The sequence below is a fragment of the Doryrhamphus excisus genome, linkage group LG21 (genome assembly GCF_037039965.1).
Source record: "Doryrhamphus excisus strain RoL-2023G ecotype Guam linkage group LG21, RoL_Dexc_Guam_v1.1, whole genome shotgun sequence".
Classification (NCBI taxonomy): Eukaryota; Metazoa; Chordata; class Actinopteri; order Syngnathiformes; family Syngnathidae; genus Doryrhamphus; species Doryrhamphus excisus.
Window position 1 is genome coordinate 987,105 of NC_136377.1, and position 23,409 is coordinate 1,010,513.

Consider the following 23,409-nt stretch of genomic DNA (forward strand, 5'->3'; position numbering starts at 1 on the left):
ATGTGATTTCAGTTGCAGGGAGTTGAAATATTACATTTATAATATTTAACACCCCTGTTTTTAAAGAAACAATACCATTCACATAGAGATGTGATATGATTTCAAATATGATTTCACACTGGAAAATCCATCAACATGTCAGCTTTTTCCACCCATTGTCGTCGTGGTCACGTCCAACCAACCAATGAAATCGTCCAACTGCAGCCTTTTCCCTACAATAAAACCCCAACAATCGCTGACTGGTGAAAGCGAATGCTGAGACCGAAGTGGAGCTATTTGCTTTCTTGGTGAGGCCAAGCTGAGAAGGGGCCTTCAGTGCTTTGCTTTCCTCTCTGGAGACCTTGACGAGCTTGTGGATTAGGGACTGACCCTAGATGGGCATATTGGGATGGAAGCTTTCTCTTTTTTTCTCCAGTCCCCCCCCCCCACCACTGCTCTCTCTTCCCTTGATGAGAAACGCCATGTTGTTAGAATATGTTGGAATTCATGCTGCGTTGTTAGATAGTTCCTATTTCTTCAGATGTTTTCTGGCCCGCGGCACATTCTGAAAATACAATACAAAAAAAACAGCAAAAATGTACAAATAATGCCATGACAATAACCTTGTTATATAATGAGGGAAAGTGTCATTTTAATTCATAATTCATCATGAATATGATTTTAAGTCATTTCCATAGCATAAAGAAAATATATATAATAATAACAATTAAAAAAAAAATTGGTGGTGTTCTTTTTTGGCCCGCTGCACATTCTGAAAATACAATACAAAAAAAACAGCAAAAATTTAAAAATAATACCATCACAATAACCTTGTCATATAATGAGGGAAAGTGTCATTTTAATTCATAATTCATCATGAATATGATTTTAAGTCATTTCCATAGCATAAAGAAAAAATATATAATAATAATAATAATAATAATAAAAAAAAAATTGGTGGTGTTGTTTTTTGGCCCGCTGCACATTCTGAAAATACAATACAAAAAAAACAGCAAAAATGTAAAAATAATACCATCACAATAACCTTGTCATATAATGAGGGAAAGTGCCATTTTAATTCATAATAATTAATCATAAATATGATTTAAGTCATTTCCATAGCATAAAGAAAAAATATATAATAATAATAATAATAAAATAAATAATTAATAATATTTTTTTTATGAGAAACATAATTAAATATCAATTCAATTTGTGCGTGGGAGGGGTCCTGTAGGATCCTGTGAGCGGCGTGGGTTATTTGCTGATCGCGATATAAATAAAGTCATATCAGTGACAACAATCATGATGATTGGAAGCCACAGGATTTTTAGCCATTTTTACCAGAACATTTTGTTCATAACTTTATTGTTCCTTGCCTTGCATCTGTAGTCTATTAGAAGACAAACGAAATGCGTTCGAGGCGTTCCTGTACTTTGTTTTTGGACTTTCTGTGTAGCAGAAATTGTGTGCCTACTTTCCAAACATCCTTCGTGCAAACCATCTCCACGCCCCTCAAACGCTCCCAGTTCTCCCAGTTGGCGCAGACGTCGGATGTAACGTCCCGTGCTCTTCTTCTTCAGTTGCATCACTCACTGTTTTGGTTCCCGGTTCCAGCTTTGTGTAGCGGAGGTCCAACTTCATCACTCAGGTTCGCCATTGCTTTCATCTGGTAACCCGACCCCCAACACGCACCCTCCCTGGCCTCCCTTCTTCAGGGTTTTCACGTGCTGAGGACATCTCCCGTAATGTCCTCGACCAACCTCCACCGCCTCAACAACCCCTGGGACTCTGCTGGGGGTTGTTTTTATTGGCTTATATTAGGGTTGAGCGCATGTCAGTACCCCCCCCCCCCCTCCTCCTCCCGACATCTCCGCAGCCTTAACGGGCCCCAATAAACCGTAACCTGACCGGCTTCCCGGAGATAATGGGAGCCAGATAAGTCGGACATCGCACCAAGCGATGAAGACGTCTGCCCCGGGCCGCTCCGAGGCTCCTCTTAGAAGCATGCGATGTGCACATTAGTCGGCGTTACTGTAAAAGTACGGGTGCAAAGGGGCTGTAAAGTTTGCGGCGAGCGTCTGTCTGCACTCTCGTTCCCACTTAAGCGCCGTCGTCTTCCCTCGTCGTTAAACATTCCATGCGAAGCCTGACATTTATATGCTTGCCCATGCTTTTATTGGTGAAAGGGCCGGCGTTTTGGCTAATTGCATATTGTCTTGTGGAACTTGGAAACAGGTGCGTCATGTACGAGGTTCAAACTTTGTCTCTTAGTCGGATGTAAAGACTTAAAAACACACAATTAGAACAAATTCTAGTTTTAAACCTTTAAGGCTTTAAGGCTGTATGGGCGTATAAATGTTATTTATTTAGTTTATACCCGCTGTCATTTCAAGCTGTGATACGTCATGTTTCTACCCAACACATTGCCCACGGCGACACACACACACTCACACACACTCACACACACACACACACACACACACACACAGAGCTGTCAGCAACACTAACAGATGGGACTGAGCGTGTCGAGCGCTCCACAGCCTGCGCTTCATTGTAGATATGAATAACATCAGCCGATATATTACCTCGTGTTTATTAACATGAGTCTGTATTTATTCCTTTGAGTATTTATGAATTTAATAACAAAAAGGTGTTATATGATCACCATATTTTTTCCCACAGTGTTTTTTAATGAGGCCAAACCCCCACAACTCTTGTCTCTGAGAGTATGGAGGTTTTTTTTTTTTTTATATCGGAGAATCCCAATTAAAAGCATCCTCCCTGGAGTTGACACAGCTCAGAGGTTTTTTCCTTCTCTGTCACGGGCCCTCACTTAGACGTCCATCTTGGAATGAGCAGTATCTGCCACGAGGGATTTAGATGCCTTAAATAACGACATGCTCTGCTGCAAACGTTCTTCACTCTTGTGGGGGGGGGGGGTCCTCTTGTCTATCAGGATGAGTTCTGATGTATGAAATTTTATTTTTAGGCCAAAAGTAACAATAATAATAACAGCGATGATGTATTTGAAAAAACGACTGCAGTTTTACATGCAGAAATAAATGATGGATGGATGGATGGATGGATGGATGGATGGATTCATTCATTGCCCATGGATGGATGGATGGATGGATGGGTGGATTCATTCATTGCCCATGGATGGATGGATGGATGGATGGATGGATGGATGGATGGATGGATTCATTCATTGCCCATGGATGGATGGATGGAAGGAAGGAAGGAAGGTGCGTGTGATTCGGTGTGGGAAGGATGGATGGAAGGAAGGAAGGTAGGTGCATGTGAGTTGGTTCAGGAAGGAGTGAAGGAAGGAAGGAGTGAAGGAAGGAAGGAACAAAGGAGTGAAGGAAGGAAGGAAGGAAGGTGCGTGTGAGTCGGTGTAGGAAGGATGGATGGATGGAAGGAAGGAGTGAAGGAAGGAAGGATAGAAGGAACGAAGGTAGGTGCATGTGAGTCGGTGCAGGAAGGAAGGAAGGAGTGAAGGAAGGAGTGAAGGAAGGAGTGAAGGAAGGAGTGAAGGAAGGAGTGAAGGAAGGAGTGAAGGAAGGAGTGAAGGAAGGAGTGAAGGAAGGAAGGAAGGAGTGAAGGAAGGAAGGAAGGAGTGAAGGAAGGAAGGTACGTGTGAGTCGGTGTAGGAAGGAAGGAAGGAAGGATGAATGGATGGAAGGAAGGAAGGAAGGAGTGAAGGAAGGATAGAAAGAAGGAAGGTAGGTGCATGTGAGTCGGTGCAGGAAGGAAGAATGGAAGGAAGGAAGGAGTGAAGGAAGGAAAGAGGGAAGAAAGGAAGGTAGGTGCGTGTGAGTCGGTGTAGGAAGGAAGGAAGGTAGGAAGGATCGAAGGTAGGTAGGTAGGTGTGTGTGAGTCGTGTGGGAAGGAAGGAAGGAAGGATGGATGGATGGAAGGAAATGAGAGGCGTGTATTCTTGTATATGTGTGTATATTTGTACTGTACTGTACTGTACAGGAAGGAAGGAAGGAAGGAAGGAAGGAATTGTCACCTTCTTTATGGAGTCGCTGGCATTTGTTGGGTTATTTAAATAATAATGATGGCGATGCCTTACGGGGCAAACTGACTATCTTGCTAATTTCAATATTGTCCCAAATATGAAGCTTATGAAAAGCGAGTGCATAAAAAGGGAGGTTTAACTGCTTGTGAAAAGTTGTACAAATATGACTGTAAATAATCCATCCATCCATATTGTTTCTGTCCTCCTGTTTTCATTGGGCCATGCAGGGCAGTCAATGACTTTGTAACGCTTCCTCATTAGAACGTTGCATACGTTTTTATGGGACTCGCCTGGCAGTTGTACAAATATGACTGTAAATAATCCATCCATCCATATTGTTTCTGTCCTCCTGTTTTCATTGGGCCATGCAGGGCAGTCAGTGTTAGCGTCAGCTGACTTTGTAACGCTTCCTCATTAGAACGTTGCATAATGTAATAATAACAAGGATTGGCTGCAGATGTCGGGCCTGCACGCGTGCAACACGCATGCAGAAGGCAGTTAGACCAACGGCCAATTGCAACGAGAGCCCCAGATGGGGGGCAATTATGGGATGCCGAGGGTTAAAGTGGGAACAAAGGAGCCCATCAGAGATGGAAGAATGAAATACTCTCCAGAGACTCGGCGACTCCTCACGTTTGCTAGCGACCTTTTGTCTCACCGAGTCTTTGTGCAAAAGGTAATTGGAAGCAGTCTGGGGGGGGGGGGGCTTATAGGATGATGGTCATATTGGAGTCTGTCAAATTCAGATAAAAGTGTCAAAGAGTGGCCGTATAATAGGTTTTCCCGTTTGACAATCCGAAACCCGGACTGTTTCTTCCATTTCCCTTCTCTGCTCTTATTATGAGCGCTGTTAAGAAGCCCTACGGAGATGAATGGTGCGGTCGGAAAAAGGATCCGCTGGCGCTTACGTATATCATCCTTTTGTAATGGCAAAATCTTAGTGGTAGCAAAGTACTTCAATCATTCTCGCATTGCGTGTTTCGTTGTACTCGCGCTGTACAAAGAGTATTCCCAGTTCTGCTGTCATGTTTCCAATTGAATTCAAAGTGTCGCTTGATTGGTCTTCTTCTCTTTTTACAAAAACACAACAAAGCCGCCGGTCCCAAGGCTCCTCTCCGGTCGGTCGAAATCTGCGGTTTTATCGGCAACAGATGACACCGGGGGAGGAAATTCACCTCTTTTCCCATCCCGGCACCGTTCTGGCTCTTGGAGCAATAAAGCTCATCCTGCCAGCTTTTCCCGCCGGGCTCGGCTCGTGGGTTCATCTCAGCTGTGTCCTCCGTGTGAGTCCTCCATGTTTCCTTCACGCTCATGCGGTCAATCGTGGTATTCGCCGTTTAGGCTTGTGATTGGCCAGTTCATCTCTTCTTTTAACGCATGAACTGGGAATTTACGAGTCCTTATTTATAAATGGAATACTGTTATTTGCTCTAAGCGCTTCCACAGAAGGTCTTGTGGCTGGGATAGTACTTCAGTGACTCACTGGGAACAAGCAGTCCAAGTCATGAAATCTTGTACCAGTAGAAGTACTATCTGATAGCTGTATTATTTCAAGGTGTAGTGGTGATAGCATGAATGTTTTGTCTTGCTTATATCACTAATCAGAACACGCAAAAACTGGTAATATGGCCGATTCGTTGCCATGACGCCAATCACTTTGACATTTGCAAGGACACTTTGAGGGATTAGGACAAAAATATGAACTGGCTTGTCCTTGGGAGGCCAAGTGGGTTATTGTAGAATTATGTATCTTCATTAATAAATTGCCAAAATGATAAATCCAATGGTGGACGTTAGGCATTAAAATTATGATGACGCCCCCCCCCATATCCTCCCATCTTATTATCGGCATGTCACCATAATATGAGCTAATGGTTTGATCTAATGCGTCGTTGGCCATGTGATACACTGCAGGCAGAACAGGAAGGTGTTTCAGTTTTTCTACTTGTGTTTGACAGTTGGACATAATAAGCAGTTACATTTATCTTTCACCCCCCCACCCCCACCCGCCTAAAATAACTTTATGAATCCTGAATGAATTGCAGCTGTTCTGAAGAAGAAACATATTTTGCACGGATTTGAACCTTTGGCCAAGACAACACTTTTCAGTATCAGATGGCCTTGGCGATAAGTTTATGGTTTTTAAGAATATTTTTTCATATACATATTTTACTGCAATATTTATATATATTTTTGAAAGCATATTTTTAAAGTGACACACACAAACTGACAGGGAGCCAAAATTGAAAGTTGCATATTTGTTTTGTTTTTCTCGGGTCGTCACTTGGTGTCGCTCAGTCCAACAATCCTCCCAATTACCCGTGGGAATGTTGTCACATTGTCAGCTGTTTAAAGGATGAGGTCGCTGCCATTGCGCGGCGGCGTGCAGGGTCACACCAAATCCAGCAAACCGACACCGCGTGTAACATTTCAGGAATTCTTGAACATTGCCGTCGATGAATCACTCGGAGGAGCTTCTAATTCACCGCCAGGCGGCATCCAGACGGACCAGCCGTGTTGGCGTGTTGACATCGGCTCGGTAATAAAGCCTTTTAAATGGCGTCGGCGACCATCACAACACGCTTATCTCAAGTGGCCTGTTGCATAACCACTGTGGCGTGATGAATTCATCTCGGCGCTAATCTTTTCCAAAACGTCCCCCCCCCCCCAAACGCGTGGACGCTATCTCCAGCGTGTACCTGTTCATCTCTCCGCTTGTCCCGCTTCCAGCGTGCCGAGTGGGCGTTCTTGAGGGAGGCCGGTCTCACATCGGTGGAATTATGTAACGGGTGTTGTGTAACCGGCGGGTAGAAGGAAGTGTTCTGTGTTGCGTTCCACGGCCTGCAGAGGAGGTGTCTCCTCCGCTCAGTCCAGTCGTAACCTGATCGTGTTTGACGAAACCAAGTGATGCGAGCTGGTTCTCGTCTTTGGTTCCGTCTTCAGAGCGAGCTAACTCGGAGACAAAGAAAGGACAGCAATCATGGACTTTTTTGATAAGATCTTACTGTCGTCATGATGTCATTTCTATCTGATGAGGTTTTGATCCATACTGACTTATTTTTTATGGGTTATCAGTAACAAGAAGTGATCTGTGGTAGGCGACAAATTATTGACCTGGAAGTGATCGGCAAGAAACCAATTGGAGCTTCCAATGCTGATATTAATGAGAAGCTACAGTGGCTCACAACATCGGGGGCATGCACTGGGGCACCGGGTTAGAACAACCACTAATCGCTGATTCGTCAACTTTTGATTTCAAAATGTAAATAACTTCTGATCACAGCCTCTAAAACAGGGGTCTCAAACTCAATTTACCTGGGGGCCACTGGAGCTAGGGTCTGGGCAAGGCTGGGCCGCATCAGGTTTTAAAAAAAAAAAACAAACGCATTTATTAAAAACAGAAAAATATACAAACTTTTTCAGTGCTTTGGTTCCGATTTTCTACAAGAAAAGCTCTGATAAAACATTCCACTGTTCTCAAATATCTTACTTTTTATTTTTCTACACAAAATAAGATGAAAAATAAATAAACAAATCAAGAATAAAGAAAATCAATCAGTAATAAATAAATATAATAATAAAAACTTAAGAAAGCACATATAGTTGGTGGGTAGACAAATGATTTTTTTCCGATTAAAATGAACAAAGCATTATTAGAGCCCTGTAGACATGACAAAACACAACTATAGTCACATTTATACTCTTTTTATTTACAACATATTGCGCAACTGCAGGGTCTTGAGACACATGCTAACTCGCAAACTAGAGAGCTAGCCACCTAAACGGTAGCCTTCAAGTTATTTCCTTTAAACTTAAATAGCCAAAAACTTACCACTTCCACACGGATAGGGAGGATAACTATTAACAGTTATTTAACCTTTAACATGAACATGAATCAAACGTAATAATTTTTTCTGGGTACATGATACCATACAGCATCCATATCAAACTTGCGCGGGCCGCACTAACATTAAACTTTCATATCAAGGCGGGGGCCTCAAACTAGTGTTTGAGACCCCTGCTCTAAAATGTCCATCTATCCATCCATCCATGCTCTTCTGCTTACCTAAGTCGGTCCACTGGGGCAGCAGCCTAAGCAGGGAAGCATCAACGTTCCTCTCCCCGACTACTTGGTCCACCTCCTCCCACCTAGGTCTTCCCCTCCCTTTTGAGAGACATGGTCTTGCCAATGTGTCCTCGGTCTTCCCCCGTCTATGCTTAGTTTCTCCCGGACACAGTTTTCACTGATTGTACCTGCTATAGTGTCCATTGGGTCACTCTCAAACGGGAATATTTTTGCCTTTTTTCTGATTGTTGTTGTTGTGGACCAGACCGGATTTAGTTTGTTTTTGGTTCATGTTGATTCCAATCGACTAAGAAAACAATAGTTTTTTTCGGTCGGACACCAAATTATACTGCATGAATTCCAACTGCAACAACACATCATAAACATTCATACTGTATTCCGTGAAGTTGATGTCTAACATTGAAAAGAACGACCAGTGACTTGATGCAAACCACTTTGGTCCTGCTTGTTCTTGTTCCGAAACAGTTTTTCTATAAGCACTTGTTCCGGCCTCTGTTGTGTAATCCGGTCACCTCTCGTGGCCTCCTCCTCATCCTCCTCCTCCTCCTCCTCCTGCTCATGTAATCTTCCAGGTGGCTGTATGCAGCCAGTTGTAGTTTTACTCACCAGAGTAAATAATTCAAGCAGGTCAGTGGCGTGCCGTCCCGTCCCGTCAATCTGCCCTGACTTCATCACTGGAAGTGGGTCACGCTACAGATGGGCTTCTACCTATCGGTCGTAGATAGAACACGAAGACACAGACACAATGTCTAGGGAGGGAAGCCTTGTTTGGATACCTGACGATTCCTGATCCGCACTGTGGCGTATCGGGAGGATGAAGGCGTAGCAGTATTGGTCGTTTAAACGTGTAAATATATCTTTGGTAGCAAATAAAAATAGTTATTCATGTCTTCAAACCAGAATTAGTTTATGCAGCACCACCGTTTTTGTAGCCGCACCACACCCTGCCACTAGCAGCATGCTAATGAAAGCTTTTTATTGGCTCCCTCTTCTTCTTCTCCTTCGCCTCCACTACCTTTCCTACAAAGTCTTTAATAAGTGATGGAGCGCTTAATCTGCTCAAGATGGCCCCCCAAGACCCAGATGAAAGGGAATCAGAATAATCTGTACGTTGGCCTAAGGCTGTGATCCCCCCCCCCACCCGCTTCGGACTCCCTTAGCACCTTGGAGGATGCTCCCTCGGAAGCCCCCTCACTCACAAACTGGCACATATTCTCGTTAAAGAGGCGGAGAGGGTCATCTCTTCCTGAATGTTTCCATGGAATGTTAGAAGCACGGCCCCACATATCAACCATGCGGTATTTAAAACCATCCATTAAGTATCGCAGACATTTTTCGATAGTTTGTCAAACAAAATGAAAGCCGCATCGCCCAGAGTTGGCACTTTATTGCATTATCTTGTTTACATCATGTATGCAGCCAATAAATGTTCAACTGATGTATTCCAATCTAATTAAAACCTGCAAATGTGGTATAATTACCAACTGAAAGTGGAAAAGCTTCCTTTCATCTCCACCATAATAGACGGGGGGAGGGCTTGGTCTGCTCCATATTAATAATGTGGTTAATGTGACCACTAATTTGTCTTTGCTGAGGGGGGTGTAATTGAGCCGGTCCTGCAGGGGTCTCAAACACGCGGCCTGCGGGCGACACTAGTTTGAGGCCCCCGCCTTGATATGAAAGTTTAATGTTAGTGCGGCCCGCACAAGTTTGATATGGATGCTGTATGGTATCATGTACCCAGAAAAAATTATTACGTTTGATTCATGTTCATGTTAAATAACTGTTAATAGTTATCCTCCCTATCCGTGTGGAAGTGGTAAGTTTTTGGCTATTTAAGTTTAAAGGAAATAACTTGGAGGCTACCGTTTAGGTCGCTAGCTCTCTAGTTTGCGAGTTAGCATGTGTCTCAAGACCCTGCAGTTGCGCAATATGTTGTAAATAAAAAGAGTATAAATGTGACTATAGTCGTGTTTTGTCATGTCTACAGGGCTCTAATAATGCTTTATATAAATAATTTGTCTACCCACCAACTATATGTGGTTTCTTAGGTGTTTATTATTTGCTGTTTTATTATTATTATTATATTTATTTATTTATTACTGATTGATTTTCTTTATTCTTGATTTATTTTTCATCCAATTTTGTGTAGAAAAATAAAAAGTAAGATATTTGAGAACAGTGGAATGTTTTATCAGAACTTTTCTTGTAGAAAATTGGAACCAAGGTGAAGTTTTTTAAATTTTTTTGTTTTTAATAAATGCATTTTTTTTTTTTTTGGAAAACCTGATGCGGCCCAGTCTCACCCAGACCCGATCTCCAGTGGCGCCCAAGTAAATTAAGTTTGAGACCCCTGCGGTACTGGGTCGAGGATTTGGACTTATTGAGGAACCGAGAAGAATACGATGCTTGGCAGGGCAGCGTCTCCAAGGTCCCAGATGGACTTGATGGGGGGGGCAAACCGGTTCAAACCCCCTCCCTCCACATGCCTGCTTTCCGAGGACCCGTGCCACACGGCCCATCTATTATTAAGAAGGAAGGCTGGTCCTGATGTCACAGAATTCAGGGCGCTCCAGAAGGAGCCATCTGCTCTTCCGTATCTTGGTGATTCCGTATGAAGAAATGCAATGAATGGAATTCCGGTCATAAATAAGTACAGCTGGTGCATCGGGTTCGATTTCTAGACCGTGATGGAAGTCGGGTTGAACTCCTTCACACTGCACACGGAAGCCATTAAGGACATTTAAGAGCCTTGGTGACATATATACGCCTTTGTGAGCGGTGGAAGACACCCGCTTTGCAGACCGGAAGTCCTGTTAGATCTCCGCCAATGTACTCCATCTCGCTTCCAAAGGCCCCTTGAAGAAGGTGTCATCCTCTGTGAGTGATATTAGTACCTATTTTTGGTTCTCCCGGCAGTAAAACATGTGTAATTAATCCATCTTATCATATCAGAGCATCACGACTTGCAAGTCGACTTGACTTTATTTACGACTTGACTGATGACTTATTGTATTGGACTAACATGATCGATGTTATTATTCCCAGCATTATTTGCTAAATGCTAATTAGTGCTTATCACTTGGAAGGACTGGAATTTCCAAGCCTGTGACTTGGGACTTGACTTGACTTGAGATGACCAACTTCAGACCTGGAGACACTGTCTTTCTCCCATTACCAATGTACAATATATCGGTCCTTTATGAAATGATGCTAAAATAGTACGGTCATGTCGAGTCCGACATGTGTGAGGTCACACTGAACCCACAGTGGGGAGCGCTCAGAGTCCCACGCGGCACCAGAAAGCATCACACAGACCACACTTACCAGCAATCCCGTCTTTATACGCTTATTCCCACAGGATCTCTCTTATCTCTGCATTCAAGCCATCTTCCCTCAGCTTTTATCTTCTATCGTTGTGATGTTCACCATCACCCCCCCCCCCCCCCGTATCATCTCTACTCTGCACTTTTATGTGTGAAGGAACACTCGTAAGAACATAAGAGTCAGCTCGACACACCCGAGCCACCACCAAGACCAGTAGCATGAAATAGTCGGGTTCAGACTGATATTATCCTGCAATTAAATGTCTTGTAGGGAGGAACTGTGGCTTTTTGGGGGAGGGGGGGGGCAGGCTTTCCTCGTCAGTGCGGCGGTCTGAACCCGAGTGTTGCGGGTCGACATGTCTGACGGTTTTAACGGCGTAAATAAGGCATGAGCGAACACCAGGCCGCGAGGAGCACGAGATGGTATGGGAATGTGTGTTCACGCCGTGATGTTGATGTGATGGAGCATGATGGACTCTGGGTGACCCGGTCTCCAGACGACTCAAGGAGTGAAGACTGGGACGCGGGGTGACCTTGACAAGTGACCCAAAATGGAGGTCTGCACATTTGGCGCAGGGAAACACAGTCACGTATCCGAGAATTACGCAGCAAGCGGCTCATTCCGTTTCTTTAAGGTTGCCAATTTCAGATAGCACATAAATAAGTAAGAGTTTCTAGTTCTAGCTTTACAGAACTTATTTAAGTCTTAAAGGCTTATTTTGTCTGAATATGTTCACCGTATTGGTCAATATGAGTATAAAGGTGACCATAGGGGTGTTATTTCATGTGGAGAGGGCTCTAATATTCCATTTATAAATCCTTGTAATGAACTTGTAATATTATGAGGAAAAATACTTAGTACAGCAGAGTTTAAATATTATTTTGAGATGTTATTTAAGGAATAATATGAGAAACAAAGGTTTTACTTTTTTTTTAATTAAATTTTTGTTTAATTTAAAATCTGTTTGGGGAAAAATAATAATAATAATAAATATATATATGTATATACACACACACACACACTTACATGATGTACTATTTGGATTTTATTCCTATAATATTTTGAGTTTTCCCCCAAACAGATTAAAAAAAAATTTTAATAAACAAAAAAATTAAACTTATTTCATATATATATATATATATATATATATATATATATATATATATATATATATATATACACCCTTACATGATGTACTATTTGGATTTTAATCCTATAATATTTTGAGTTTTTCCCCCAAACCGATAAAAAAAACAATTTAGTTCATTTTTAAAAATATATTATTAAAAAAAATTATATATATATATATATATATATATACGTTTTTTAAATAATATATTTTTTAAAATGAATGTATTTTTCTTGAAATATATATAACTGGTTAGCATATCTACATGTGCCGTGTTACAGTGTATGGATATATATATATATACTGTATACCATGTTTATATACTGTAGTACGGTATAGTAGTAGTATTATAGTATAGTACATATAGTGTGTAGCCTAGCCAAGTCCTACATAATGATACACATACCGTGTATTTGATTCCTGTTTCTCTTCCAAAAATATCTCATGTCTCCTTGGGGATTTTCTTCCCTCTCATTCCCCCCACCATCCCCAAAAAATGTTTTCCCAGACATTCTTTCCAAAAGTGACGCATGGAGCGTGTGTGTGTGTGTGTGTGTGTGTGTGTGTGTGTGTGTGTGTGTGTGTGTGTGTCCTGCGTCCAAACCTTGGGGTTAAAAACACAAAGCAACCCCACACACACGGTCCCGCTCTCTCTGCTCCGATCCCAGTTGTTTATCTTCTGGGGAAGACTGCCGTTGTTTGACGCCGTGGCAACAAGCTGTCGGCTGCAGTGTACGACGCCGCGACGCATTCACTTTATTTGCTTTGTCATGTTTGGAGCCCGTGTGGGCCGGCGCCGTTCTTACTTCACGTTTGGGATGCTTTGAAATCGGATAATAAATGAATTCGTCGCACAATAAATGAAAATGACCTGAACCTGAACTAGCTAGTTTCCCTCCTGTCTCACCACCTTCTCTCTGGGCATTGGCATTTGCTCCGTAGAACAATGGCATGAATGGAGTGAGCCCTCTGGTCAGTCATACAGTCTCTGTCTCATTGTACTTTTCTAAATGTAATGTTCAAATTTCGTTGTGGCGTGCCACCCCCGGTAATGGGGCACGGTGGATGCAGATGGCGTTTTCTTCCTGTCAGAGTCCCTTTCTAAATGAAGATGGCGATTCCCACAGGATGCGGGCCGGCGTGTGCGGCGTCTTTGGTTATTTGACTTTTCAATCTCATCAGACAGGCGTAGCATGAAAAGGGTTGAATCCCACTGGTGCATTGGCGGTGATTGACTGTCGGAGCGTGGCGAGGACACACCATCCGCCACAAAAGCTTGGAGGGAAGGACAGAGGAAGATGGCGTCGGATGTCTAACTTTTTCTTCAACAACATTCCCCTACTGGACAAGTCAATCTTCTACCTACCTTGGTACTTTGGTACTTTGGTACTTGGTACTTGGTACTTGGTACTTGGGTACTTGGGTACTTGGGTACTTGGGTACTTGGTACTTTGTTACTTGGTACTTTGTTACTTGGTACTTTGTTACTTGGTACTTTGGTACTTGGGTACTTTGGTACTTGGGTATTTTGGTACTTGATACTTTGGTACTTGATACTTTGGTACTTGATACTTTGGTACTTTGGTTCTTGGTACTTGGGTACTCAGTACTTGGGTACTCAGTACTTGGGTACTCGGTACTTGGGTACTCGGTACTTGGGTACTCGGTACTTGGTACTTTGTTACTTGATACTTTGGTACTTTGGTACTTTGGTTCTTGGTACTTTGGTACTTGGCTATTTGCTACTGGGTTCTTTGGTACTTTGTTACTTGGGTATTTTGGTACTTTGGTACTTGGGTATTTTGGTACTTTGGTACTTGGGTACCTTGGTTACTTGGTACTTGGGTACTTTGGCACTTGGGTACTTGGGTACTTGGGTACTTTGGTACTTTGTTACTTGGTACTTTGTTACTTGGTAGTTTGGTTACTTGGTAGTTTGGTTACTTGGTAGTTTGGTACTTGGGTATTTTGGTACTGGGTATTTTGGTACTTGGTACTTAGGTACTCACTACTCTGTACTTGGTACTTTGTTACTTGGTACTTTGGTACTTTGTTACTTGGTACTTGGGTACTTTGGTACTTGATACTTTGGTACTTTGGTTTTTGGTACTTTGGTTTTTGGTACTTTGGTACTTTGGTACTTAAAACGTTGGTACTTTGGTTTTTGGTTATTTGCTACTTTGGTACTTGGGTACTTGGGTGCTTGGGTGCTTGGGTACTTGGGTACTTGGGTACTTGGGTGCTTGGGTACTTGGTACTTTGGTATTGGGGTACTTTGGTTATTTGACTTTTCAATCTCATCAGACAGGCGTAGCATGAAAAGGGTTAAATCCCACACACCATCCGCCACAAACGTTCATTCCCAATCCGAGGGCAGGACAGAGGAAGATGGCGTCGGATGTCTAACTTTTTCTTCAACAACATTCCCCTACTGGACAAGTCAATCTTCTTTTTGCGTCACGCTGCTGACTTCCTGGCTGTTGTGACCGAGGCTGGGAAAGGTCGAGGCGAGGTCAAATGGCTCCACAACAACACATTACAGCGCTGCGTTGCCGTCACCCTCCTCCCTCTCTTTTTTGGAGGTGTGTCCACATACATCTGGAGAAGCGGAGCTCATTCACTCCCCTCCTCTCTCTCTCTCTCTCTCTCTCTCTCTCTCACGCTGTGGTGGTGGTAGTCCAACTGCACACGGCGAGATGTCGTCAGCGGCAGACTGTGGCTCAAGCTTCTCCGTGGAATCGTAAGAATATTAGTAACCATGGCGACATCTTGTCTTTCTGACCTTTCCCTTTTTAACACGCTTGAAGAGAAATCTAACTGAATCTACCGGATAGTTTTTTTTTTTTTTTTTTGCATCTTCAAGTGAGGTTACGAGGGCGTCGTACCCTCCTCCTCTTGGCAGTCCCACCTCCTCCACCTGAACCTGGTAGAAGAGGGAATCTGAGGCTCCGGGATGACGGAGGTCCTGGTGTCGGATGTAAACTTGAACTCGGTATGCGAGCATCTGGAGCAGCAATGCTGCCTGGAGCAGAATCAGCACAACCTGTCCGGCCAGCCGCAGACCCCCGTGCTGAAGAGGCACACCAACACGGGGGCCAAGCTGTGGGGTCGCGTCCGGAGCAAGCTGCTCAGACAAAAGGTTTCTGGGCGCCGCACACACACACTGTCTCCTTTCTTTACTACGTGTACCTCCTATTCATCACTTTGTCACCTCCATCTGTCTGCCCCGGTGGAGTGGGGACCCTCCTCATGGTGTCGGCCATTCAGCACAGAATGGACTATTGTTATGTCATATGGTTTTTCATCTGCTGCCGTTTCCTGGCACTTGTTGCTTCCTGATTTCAACCATGAACGATATTCACACGTCTGGTAGAATACATACGTACAATTAAGCCAATTTATTCCTGCCGGACATTAGCGCCCCCTTGGGTTCAGTTTGAGGACTGCCATCCCTTCATCTCAGCTCATCCGATGCTCCTTTGGCGCTTCGTTAAGTATCACACATATGATTAATATCTTTATATACAGTACAGTTGTCCCAGTTCATACTGATATCAGATGATTTTTTCATCTTTTCATATTTCACGATGTGGCCCTCTGTGGAAAAGTTAGGACACCCCTGCTATCATTGGTGTTGCATATTGGATGTTAGTATGATTTTTCACTCTTTGGATCTCAAATGCTTCCATTGGCATCGCAGCAGAACCACAGTGGCATGTGAGGAAGGAACTTTGGTACTTGGTTATTTGGTACTTGGTTATTTGGTACTTGGTTCTTTGGTACTGGGTTATTTGGTACTGGGTTATTTGGTTATTGGGACTTGGTTATTTGGTACTTGGTTATTTGGTACTTGGTTATTTGGTACTTGGTTATTTGGTACTTGGTTATTTGGTACTGGGTTATTTGGTACTGGGTTATTTGGTACTTGGTTATTTGGTACTGGGTTATTTGGTACTGGGTTATTTGGTACTGGGTTATTTGGTACTGGGTTATTTGGTACTGGGTTATTTGGTACTTGGTTATTTGGTACTGGGTTATTTGGTACTGGGTTATTTGGTACTGGGTTATTTGGTACTGGGTTATTTGGTACTTGGTTATTTGGTACTTGGTTATTTGGTACTTGGTTATTTGGTACTTGGTTATTTGGTACTTGGTTATTTGGAACTTGGTTATTTGGAACTTTGGTACTTTGGTACTTTGGTACTTGATACTTGGTTATTTGGTACTTGATACTTGGTACTTTTGACAGGAGTGGCATGTGAGGAAGGATCACAGTACTTTGGTACTTGGTTATTTGGTACTTGGTACTCGGTACTTTGGTACTTGGAACTTTGGTACTTGGAACTTTGGTACTGGGTACTTTGGTACTTGGTTATTTGGTATTTTGGTACTTGGTTATTTGGTGCTTTGGTACTTAAAACTTTGGGACTTGGAACTTTGGTACTTGGTTATTTGGTACTTGGTACTTTTGACAGGAGTGGCATGTGAGGAAGGATCATGGTACTTTGGTACTTGGTTATTTGGTACTTGGTCCTTTGGTACATTGGTACTTGGTACTTTGGTAGATTGGTACTTGGTACTTTGATACTCTGATACTTTGATACTTGGTTACTTGGTTATTTGGTATTTGGATACTTGGGTACTTTGGTAATAGGTACTTGGTAATAGGTACTTGGTAATAGGTACTTGGTAATAGGTACTTGGTACCTAGGTACTTGGTACCTAGGTACTTGGTACCTAGGTACTTGGTACCTAGGTACTTGGTACCTAGGTACTTGGTACCTAGGTACTTGGGTACTTGGGTACTTGGTACTTTGGTTTGGTGGTAAAAGCGGCCTTCTGACCCTAACCCTGACCTGGTACTTGGTACTTTGGTACATGATACTTTGGTTTGGTGGTGAAAGTGGTCTCCTGACCCTGACCTGGTACTTGGTACTTTGGTACGTGGTACTTTGGTTTGGTGGTGAAAGTGGTCTCCTGACCCTGACCTGGTACTTGGTACTTTGGTTACGTGGTACTTTGGTTTGGTGGTAAAAGCGGTCTCCTGACCCTGACCTGGTACTTGGTACTTTGGTACGTGGTACTTTGGTTTGGTGGTGAAAGCAGCCTCCTGACCCTGACCCACAGGTATTGCATTGATTCTTCCATCCACCAGACCCCCCCCCCCTCATCTAAATGTTAGCAGACGGCATTAGCCAGGTTGCATTTGTTTATTTCATGGCAGTCCAAGTGCGTCTGCGACCACCCCCCCACCCCCCCCACTCCCCCACCGTGCACACGGTGCACTGAACCCCCATTCATGCACTGGCTGGTGTTCAAAGAGGCTTCTGAAAGCCACTTTCTATGAGGAGACTCAGCTCGACTCCCTTTTGATCCTATCGCCAACAATTCTTCCTTTCTTTCCGCCCACCCCCCCCAACCCCCTCCCACGGTTCTGCCTTGGCTTGATGGTGATTGCCGTGTGTCAGGGAATCACGTACCTCCTCTGGCTTTTTTGGGGATGAATCCTAGGTTTAGGTATGCTTATATTACGTATGAAAGTGCTTCATTTAGGGAAAAGAGTCAATATGTATATTTATCCTACATAATCATCCATGTAAGCGATGATTTATTGATTCATATATTCTACGTGTTCTTTGCCTGATGACCTGTTTACCGGATTTGTTTTTGTTTTCTTTGCGCCGTTTCAGCCAGCTTAGCGTCGCAGAACAATGGGACGGTTGTTGCAGCTTACCCGGCGGGAAAGGCTGGATTCCACCATTATCATCTGCAGTCATCCCACTTCCTGTCCCAAATACCTTTGAGTACTTTGATTAGTGCTGATGAGATATGAGGGTCGGAAGCCCTGCTGCTGGCTTCCGATGCCTACCAGCATCCTAATGTACTCGTAGTATGTTCCGTAGGTCGCATATGGAAGACGATACTCCCGTGATCCCGGGACATGTACTGCATGTACAGTATCTGGGAATACTAGGAATATATAATAAGATGGATAAATCAACTGAATGCGGTGTACGCCCCCCCTCAGCCACTTTGTCAAGTCCACCAAGAAAAGCCCCCTCGGGATGACCTAATAGCTTCCAAATGGTGCGTGGCGTTATGCTCCAACAGTCGGGTCACACAATGTTCTTGGCAGGGTTGAAGCGAGAAGAAGCAGCCAAGGCAGGCTGGAAGACGCATCAGGAGAAGAAACTGCAGTCCTGATGTTAGCAATAATAATAATAATAATAATATTGCTACTGTGCTAGAATAAATCACACATTCTGTGGTTTTTGCTGCAAGTAGCAGATCTAATCTGGGTTTGCATCTTCATCATGTCGATGCAGTAACATCAGAACGTTGGAATATGCGTGGACTGTATTGGTCCGCCAATGTTGTTCATAAATATACTGTATTAAAAATATGTCTCATGGTTGATTACATTACATTATTAATCAAAATATGAAATACATTTCTAACCAAATGTTAAAAATAAGTAAATGTACGGAATACCAATGTAAGGCATTCAGAAGATGCATTCAAAGAAGTGATGATATGTAGTATTCTACACTGCTCAGTAGGTGTCATTAATGTTACTGTAATATTTGGTGGGACACACAAGCACCAGACTTGATTGCAAGGCTAGTCTTGACAGGCTTAAGCTCAACTCCGACAGCCCCCCCCCCCCCCCCCCCCCCCCCCCGACGTCAACATAACACTTTTATTTATGCCTTAAATGACTAATTTTCTCTTATTTTCTCTTAACACGAGCTTAAAGGTGACTATAGGGGTGCTATTTCATGTCCAGTGATCTCTAATTGCTTCCCTGCTCTCCTGGTTTGCATTTTCTTACGTGCACAGTTACATAGTGTGCTTGAACGCATCATCACTGGGGCTCTACAGAGTTTAATGGTTATGTTGTACACAAAGAACATTTCTTCGATACTCGGTGCTAAATGAGAGCCGGTCTTTGACCAATGAGTGCTTCCTGTTTGACTCCAAACTCTTAAGAGTTGGCAGGTTGTCGGTGACCGGAAAAAAGGATTTGAAAAACCCCTTGATGTTGGGTATATCCCGTGCACTGGTGTGGGTGGATACTTGGTGTGCATTTAAGTGTGATTGGCCCCATGATTTGTGTCATGGGGCCAATCCGGGAGACTCGCATTTGCAGGAAGGTTGTGTTGCGTAAGTTGTGGTACGCTCCGTGTTTGTATGTTGTTGTCGTGCAACCGTGTTTGCTGAGATACCGGTCCACGAATCGTAAGCCTTGGTCGTCTCAAAGCCGTCACGGATTGGCTGAGACGGCAACATGGTAAAGCAAGTTGAAAGAGGTCACATGGTGTGACATCAGCTGGGGGGGGTGAAGCATACTGAAGCATACTGTGTATACATGCTGATGTGGTTCATGGCTCTAAAAATAGCTCTGTTGCTATTTTTCCACAACATTTACAAAAAAATTATAAAATATATTATTATTATATAAAAAATATATATTATATTATATTATTATTATATTATAAAATAATAATAATAATGCATTCAATTTATAATGCACTTTCCATTCTTGAGAATCACAAATTGCTTCACAGGAAAAATAAATAAAAAAAAGTATTAAAAACTTGAGGGCAAGATACAACAAGAAAAAATAGAAATATATATAAAATATATCATATTAAAAATGTATATTAAAAAATGTATATAAAAATGCAGTTTGAGCAAGTCTCACATGTCATTGTGGAAAAAACACAACCGAACAATGAATATTGTTATTGTTATGATATTATATATCAATATTTTCCAAAGACTGGGTACCTTGGTACCTTGAGTAGCGGCCATTTTGACAGATTTTTCAAGGCACACAGGATATTGTGCACTATGGTTATATTCAAACCAAAGATGGAGTAAAAAGATATGAATTAAAGACAAAAAGAGAAATGTTTTAGTGTTGATTACAAATAAATAATTGGTCTAAGAAGCGTTTTTTTCCCATGGGGGGGTTGTAACATGACCGCCGCAAACAGCAGGGATGTCCTACAGCGGTTTTTGTGTCCTTTACTCAGAGCTGTCCTCTCGTCAATCGCGTATTCTCATATTCTACCTCTCGGGCCACAAAGAGCCGATTGTCAGTGAAATAATGGCATCCTTATGTGAAGCCCATCTATTTAAGGGAAGCATAAGCTGTATGGGTAATTATGTCACGTATGTAGCATGTACATTCTCATGTGCTAGTAATAAGCATAATCCACTTAGGGCATTTTTGGAGATATGATGAAATACAAACATATTTACACCAATGTATATCAGATATAAAAAATCATTGCTGTTTTGGGGTTGAATATACCCGTTATTAGTCCAAAAAATATTTAAAAAAATAACTAAAATACAAATATAAGGCATTGAGGAGTCTAGGAAGGATGTACGATATTGGCTTTTTTTGCTGATACTGATACCGATATCAGATGATACCGACATGTGTGCCATGACATATATTTTAAGACGGAATGAACACATCGTGTTTCACACAGCATTTTTTTTATATCGGTTTTCATGAGACAATAGCCACTGTAGGAAGTACTGTATTGTACAAAACAGGAAGTAATTAAAAAAAAAACCTCCCAACATATTAGCTTATATTATGTTTTCTTTTCTTTTACTATGTCTATTATATTGGGTAGTACAAGAGTAAAGCTGACTATAGGGGTGCTATTTCCCGTACAGAGGGCTCTAATAATGTCAAAAAGCACATATAGAAGGTCGTAAACAGTTTTTCTATGCTCTAGCTATGAAAATATTCCATTTAGAAATGAAATCTAAAATATCCTTTTGTATGGAAATTCACTTATCACGGTCGGGTCTGGAACCAGTGAACCGTGATAAACGAGGGACTTTTGTAGCGTTTTCGACATGCATGAAAACCGACTACTGTGAAAGACTGTTGCAGGTTTGCGTTCAAAACAAGTCGTCTTTCTTGGAACTGGACTCACGTGGATCTAGTTTTTTTGATGAAACCTTGAAACCTGATCCCAAACACACACGGAGCTTGCCGATAATGAGACGTTTCTATCTGATGATGCGTTGGAGTAACGTGTTTATCTGACCACTGGCGCGATTCTTATCCCGGTGTCTCTGTTGTGTCTTTCAGCTGGATCCTCAGACGGTGCAGTCCAAGAACTGGCACATGGACGTCATCGAGATGAACGGGGTAAGATAACACGGGTCGTGACATTTGAGGGATTTAACGTCAACTTTGTTGACAATCAGACCGAAAAGCTGAAATATTAGATGATGTCCCACTGGAGCCCAGAAGGGGGCGCTGCTTTGTGACGCTGCTGGTTTTTTGTCTTCAGATTAAGGTGGAATTCTCCATGAAGTTTACAAGTCGGGACCTGAGTCTGAAGAGGACGCCATCCAAAAAGCAGAGCGGCGTGTTTGGAGTCAAAATCAACGTGGTGACAAAGTAAGTCTCTTTCTTCAAAATAAAATACCCCCACCAGGGGTGCCCCCCATATGACTTTTTATGAGTATACCCAAACCTACATCATGTGGTCATTGGACTGCGCCCCCTGGTGGTAGAAGGTGTAATAATCTGGAAATGTTTGTCAGGAGGGAGCGCTCCAAGGTGCCTTACATCGTCCGCCAGTGCATTGAGGAAGTGGAGAAGAGGGGCATCGACGAGGTGGGAATCTACAGGATCTCGGGGGTGGCCACTGACATCCAGGCCCTCAAAACGGCGTTCGATACCAGTAAGGAAGTCACTTACTCAAAATAAACGGCAAAGTCAATTGTCATTCCACACGTCATTCCATCGTGACGCTCCACCGCTCATCCCTATTGTTCCGGCATGACAATACTGACACCTAGTGACCGCTATAGAGTACTACAAGTCTACTTTGAATGTCGTATTTCACTCCATTTAGCTTGTCTGCTCGAGTCGTGTATGAAAAGATGATATCCTTCCTCTTTCTAACTGGGATCGGTTGGCCCGCAGATACCAAAGACATCCTGGTGATGTTGAGCGACATGGACATCAACGCCATCGCCGGGACGCTGAAGCTGTACTTCAGGGAGCTGCCGGAGCCTCTGCTCACCGACCGTCTGTACCCGGCCTTCATGGAGGGAATAGGTGAGGCCGACATTCCCACCCGTGCAGGAAGTGCCCACAGGTCCCAACCGGATGTGACATCGTTTTTGACTTCCTCTTCACAGCACTGTCGGACCCCGCGGCCAAGGAGAACTGCATGATGCACCTCCTGCGGTCCTTGCCGGACCCGAACCTCATGACCTTCCTCACTCTGCTGGAGCACCTGAAACGGTACGTTGACTCCAGCTTTATACGTCTACGTGTTGATTGATTGGACCCCATTATTAGCTCAGACAGCACCGTGGGCGGATGTGTGGATTTCTCTTCATATTTCTCTTAATACCATATTTTGTGGACTATAAGTCGCAAGGCAAAAAATGTATAATTCTTTGGAAAAAACATACACAAGGTGCATTTTTTTGCAGGTAATTTATTTTATAAACTACTTGACCAAAACAGACATTACGTCCTTTTGGAAGGCAAGTTCTAACAATAAAAGAATAAAGAACTGAGGCTGAATAGGAGGATATATTAACATATAATAGGATATACATATATATTATGGCATTATTATATTATATAATATAATATATATTATTATATATTATATTATATATATTTTTATTATAATACAATTTTATTTATTTATTTAATTTTATTATATATTATAATTTATTATTATAATATATATTATCCTATTATATAGCATATCCTAATATAACATATAATAGGATATGCTAACACAATGGTTATTCAGCTACACAAAAATTAAACATGAACAGAAAAGGTGTCCAGTGTTT

The 23,409-nt window shown here is 42.6% G+C and overlaps 1 protein-coding gene across 5 annotated transcripts in view; it reads left to right on the top strand.

Annotated features, from left to right (window-relative positions):
* The window catches only part of abr (ABR activator of RhoGEF and GTPase), a 71,647-nt gene that overhangs the window by 45,587 nt on the left and 2,651 nt on the right, over nucleotides 1-23,409 (top strand). For 4 of the 5 annotated variants that reach the window (XM_058086230.2, XM_058086229.2, XM_058086231.2 and 1 more), the window contains 5 exons: nucleotides 21,671-21,730; nucleotides 21,876-21,985; nucleotides 22,132-22,271; nucleotides 22,517-22,651; nucleotides 22,735-22,840. In XM_058086230.2, coding sequence (XP_057942213.2) covers nucleotides 21,671-21,730; nucleotides 21,876-21,985; nucleotides 22,132-22,271; nucleotides 22,517-22,651; nucleotides 22,735-22,840 — 551 coding nt within the window. Of the gene's footprint in view, nucleotides 1-15,206; nucleotides 15,689-21,670; nucleotides 21,731-21,875; nucleotides 21,986-22,131; nucleotides 22,272-22,516; nucleotides 22,652-22,734; nucleotides 22,841-23,409 lie in introns of those variants that run through there. The other variant, XM_058086233.2, reaches the window with a different exon arrangement.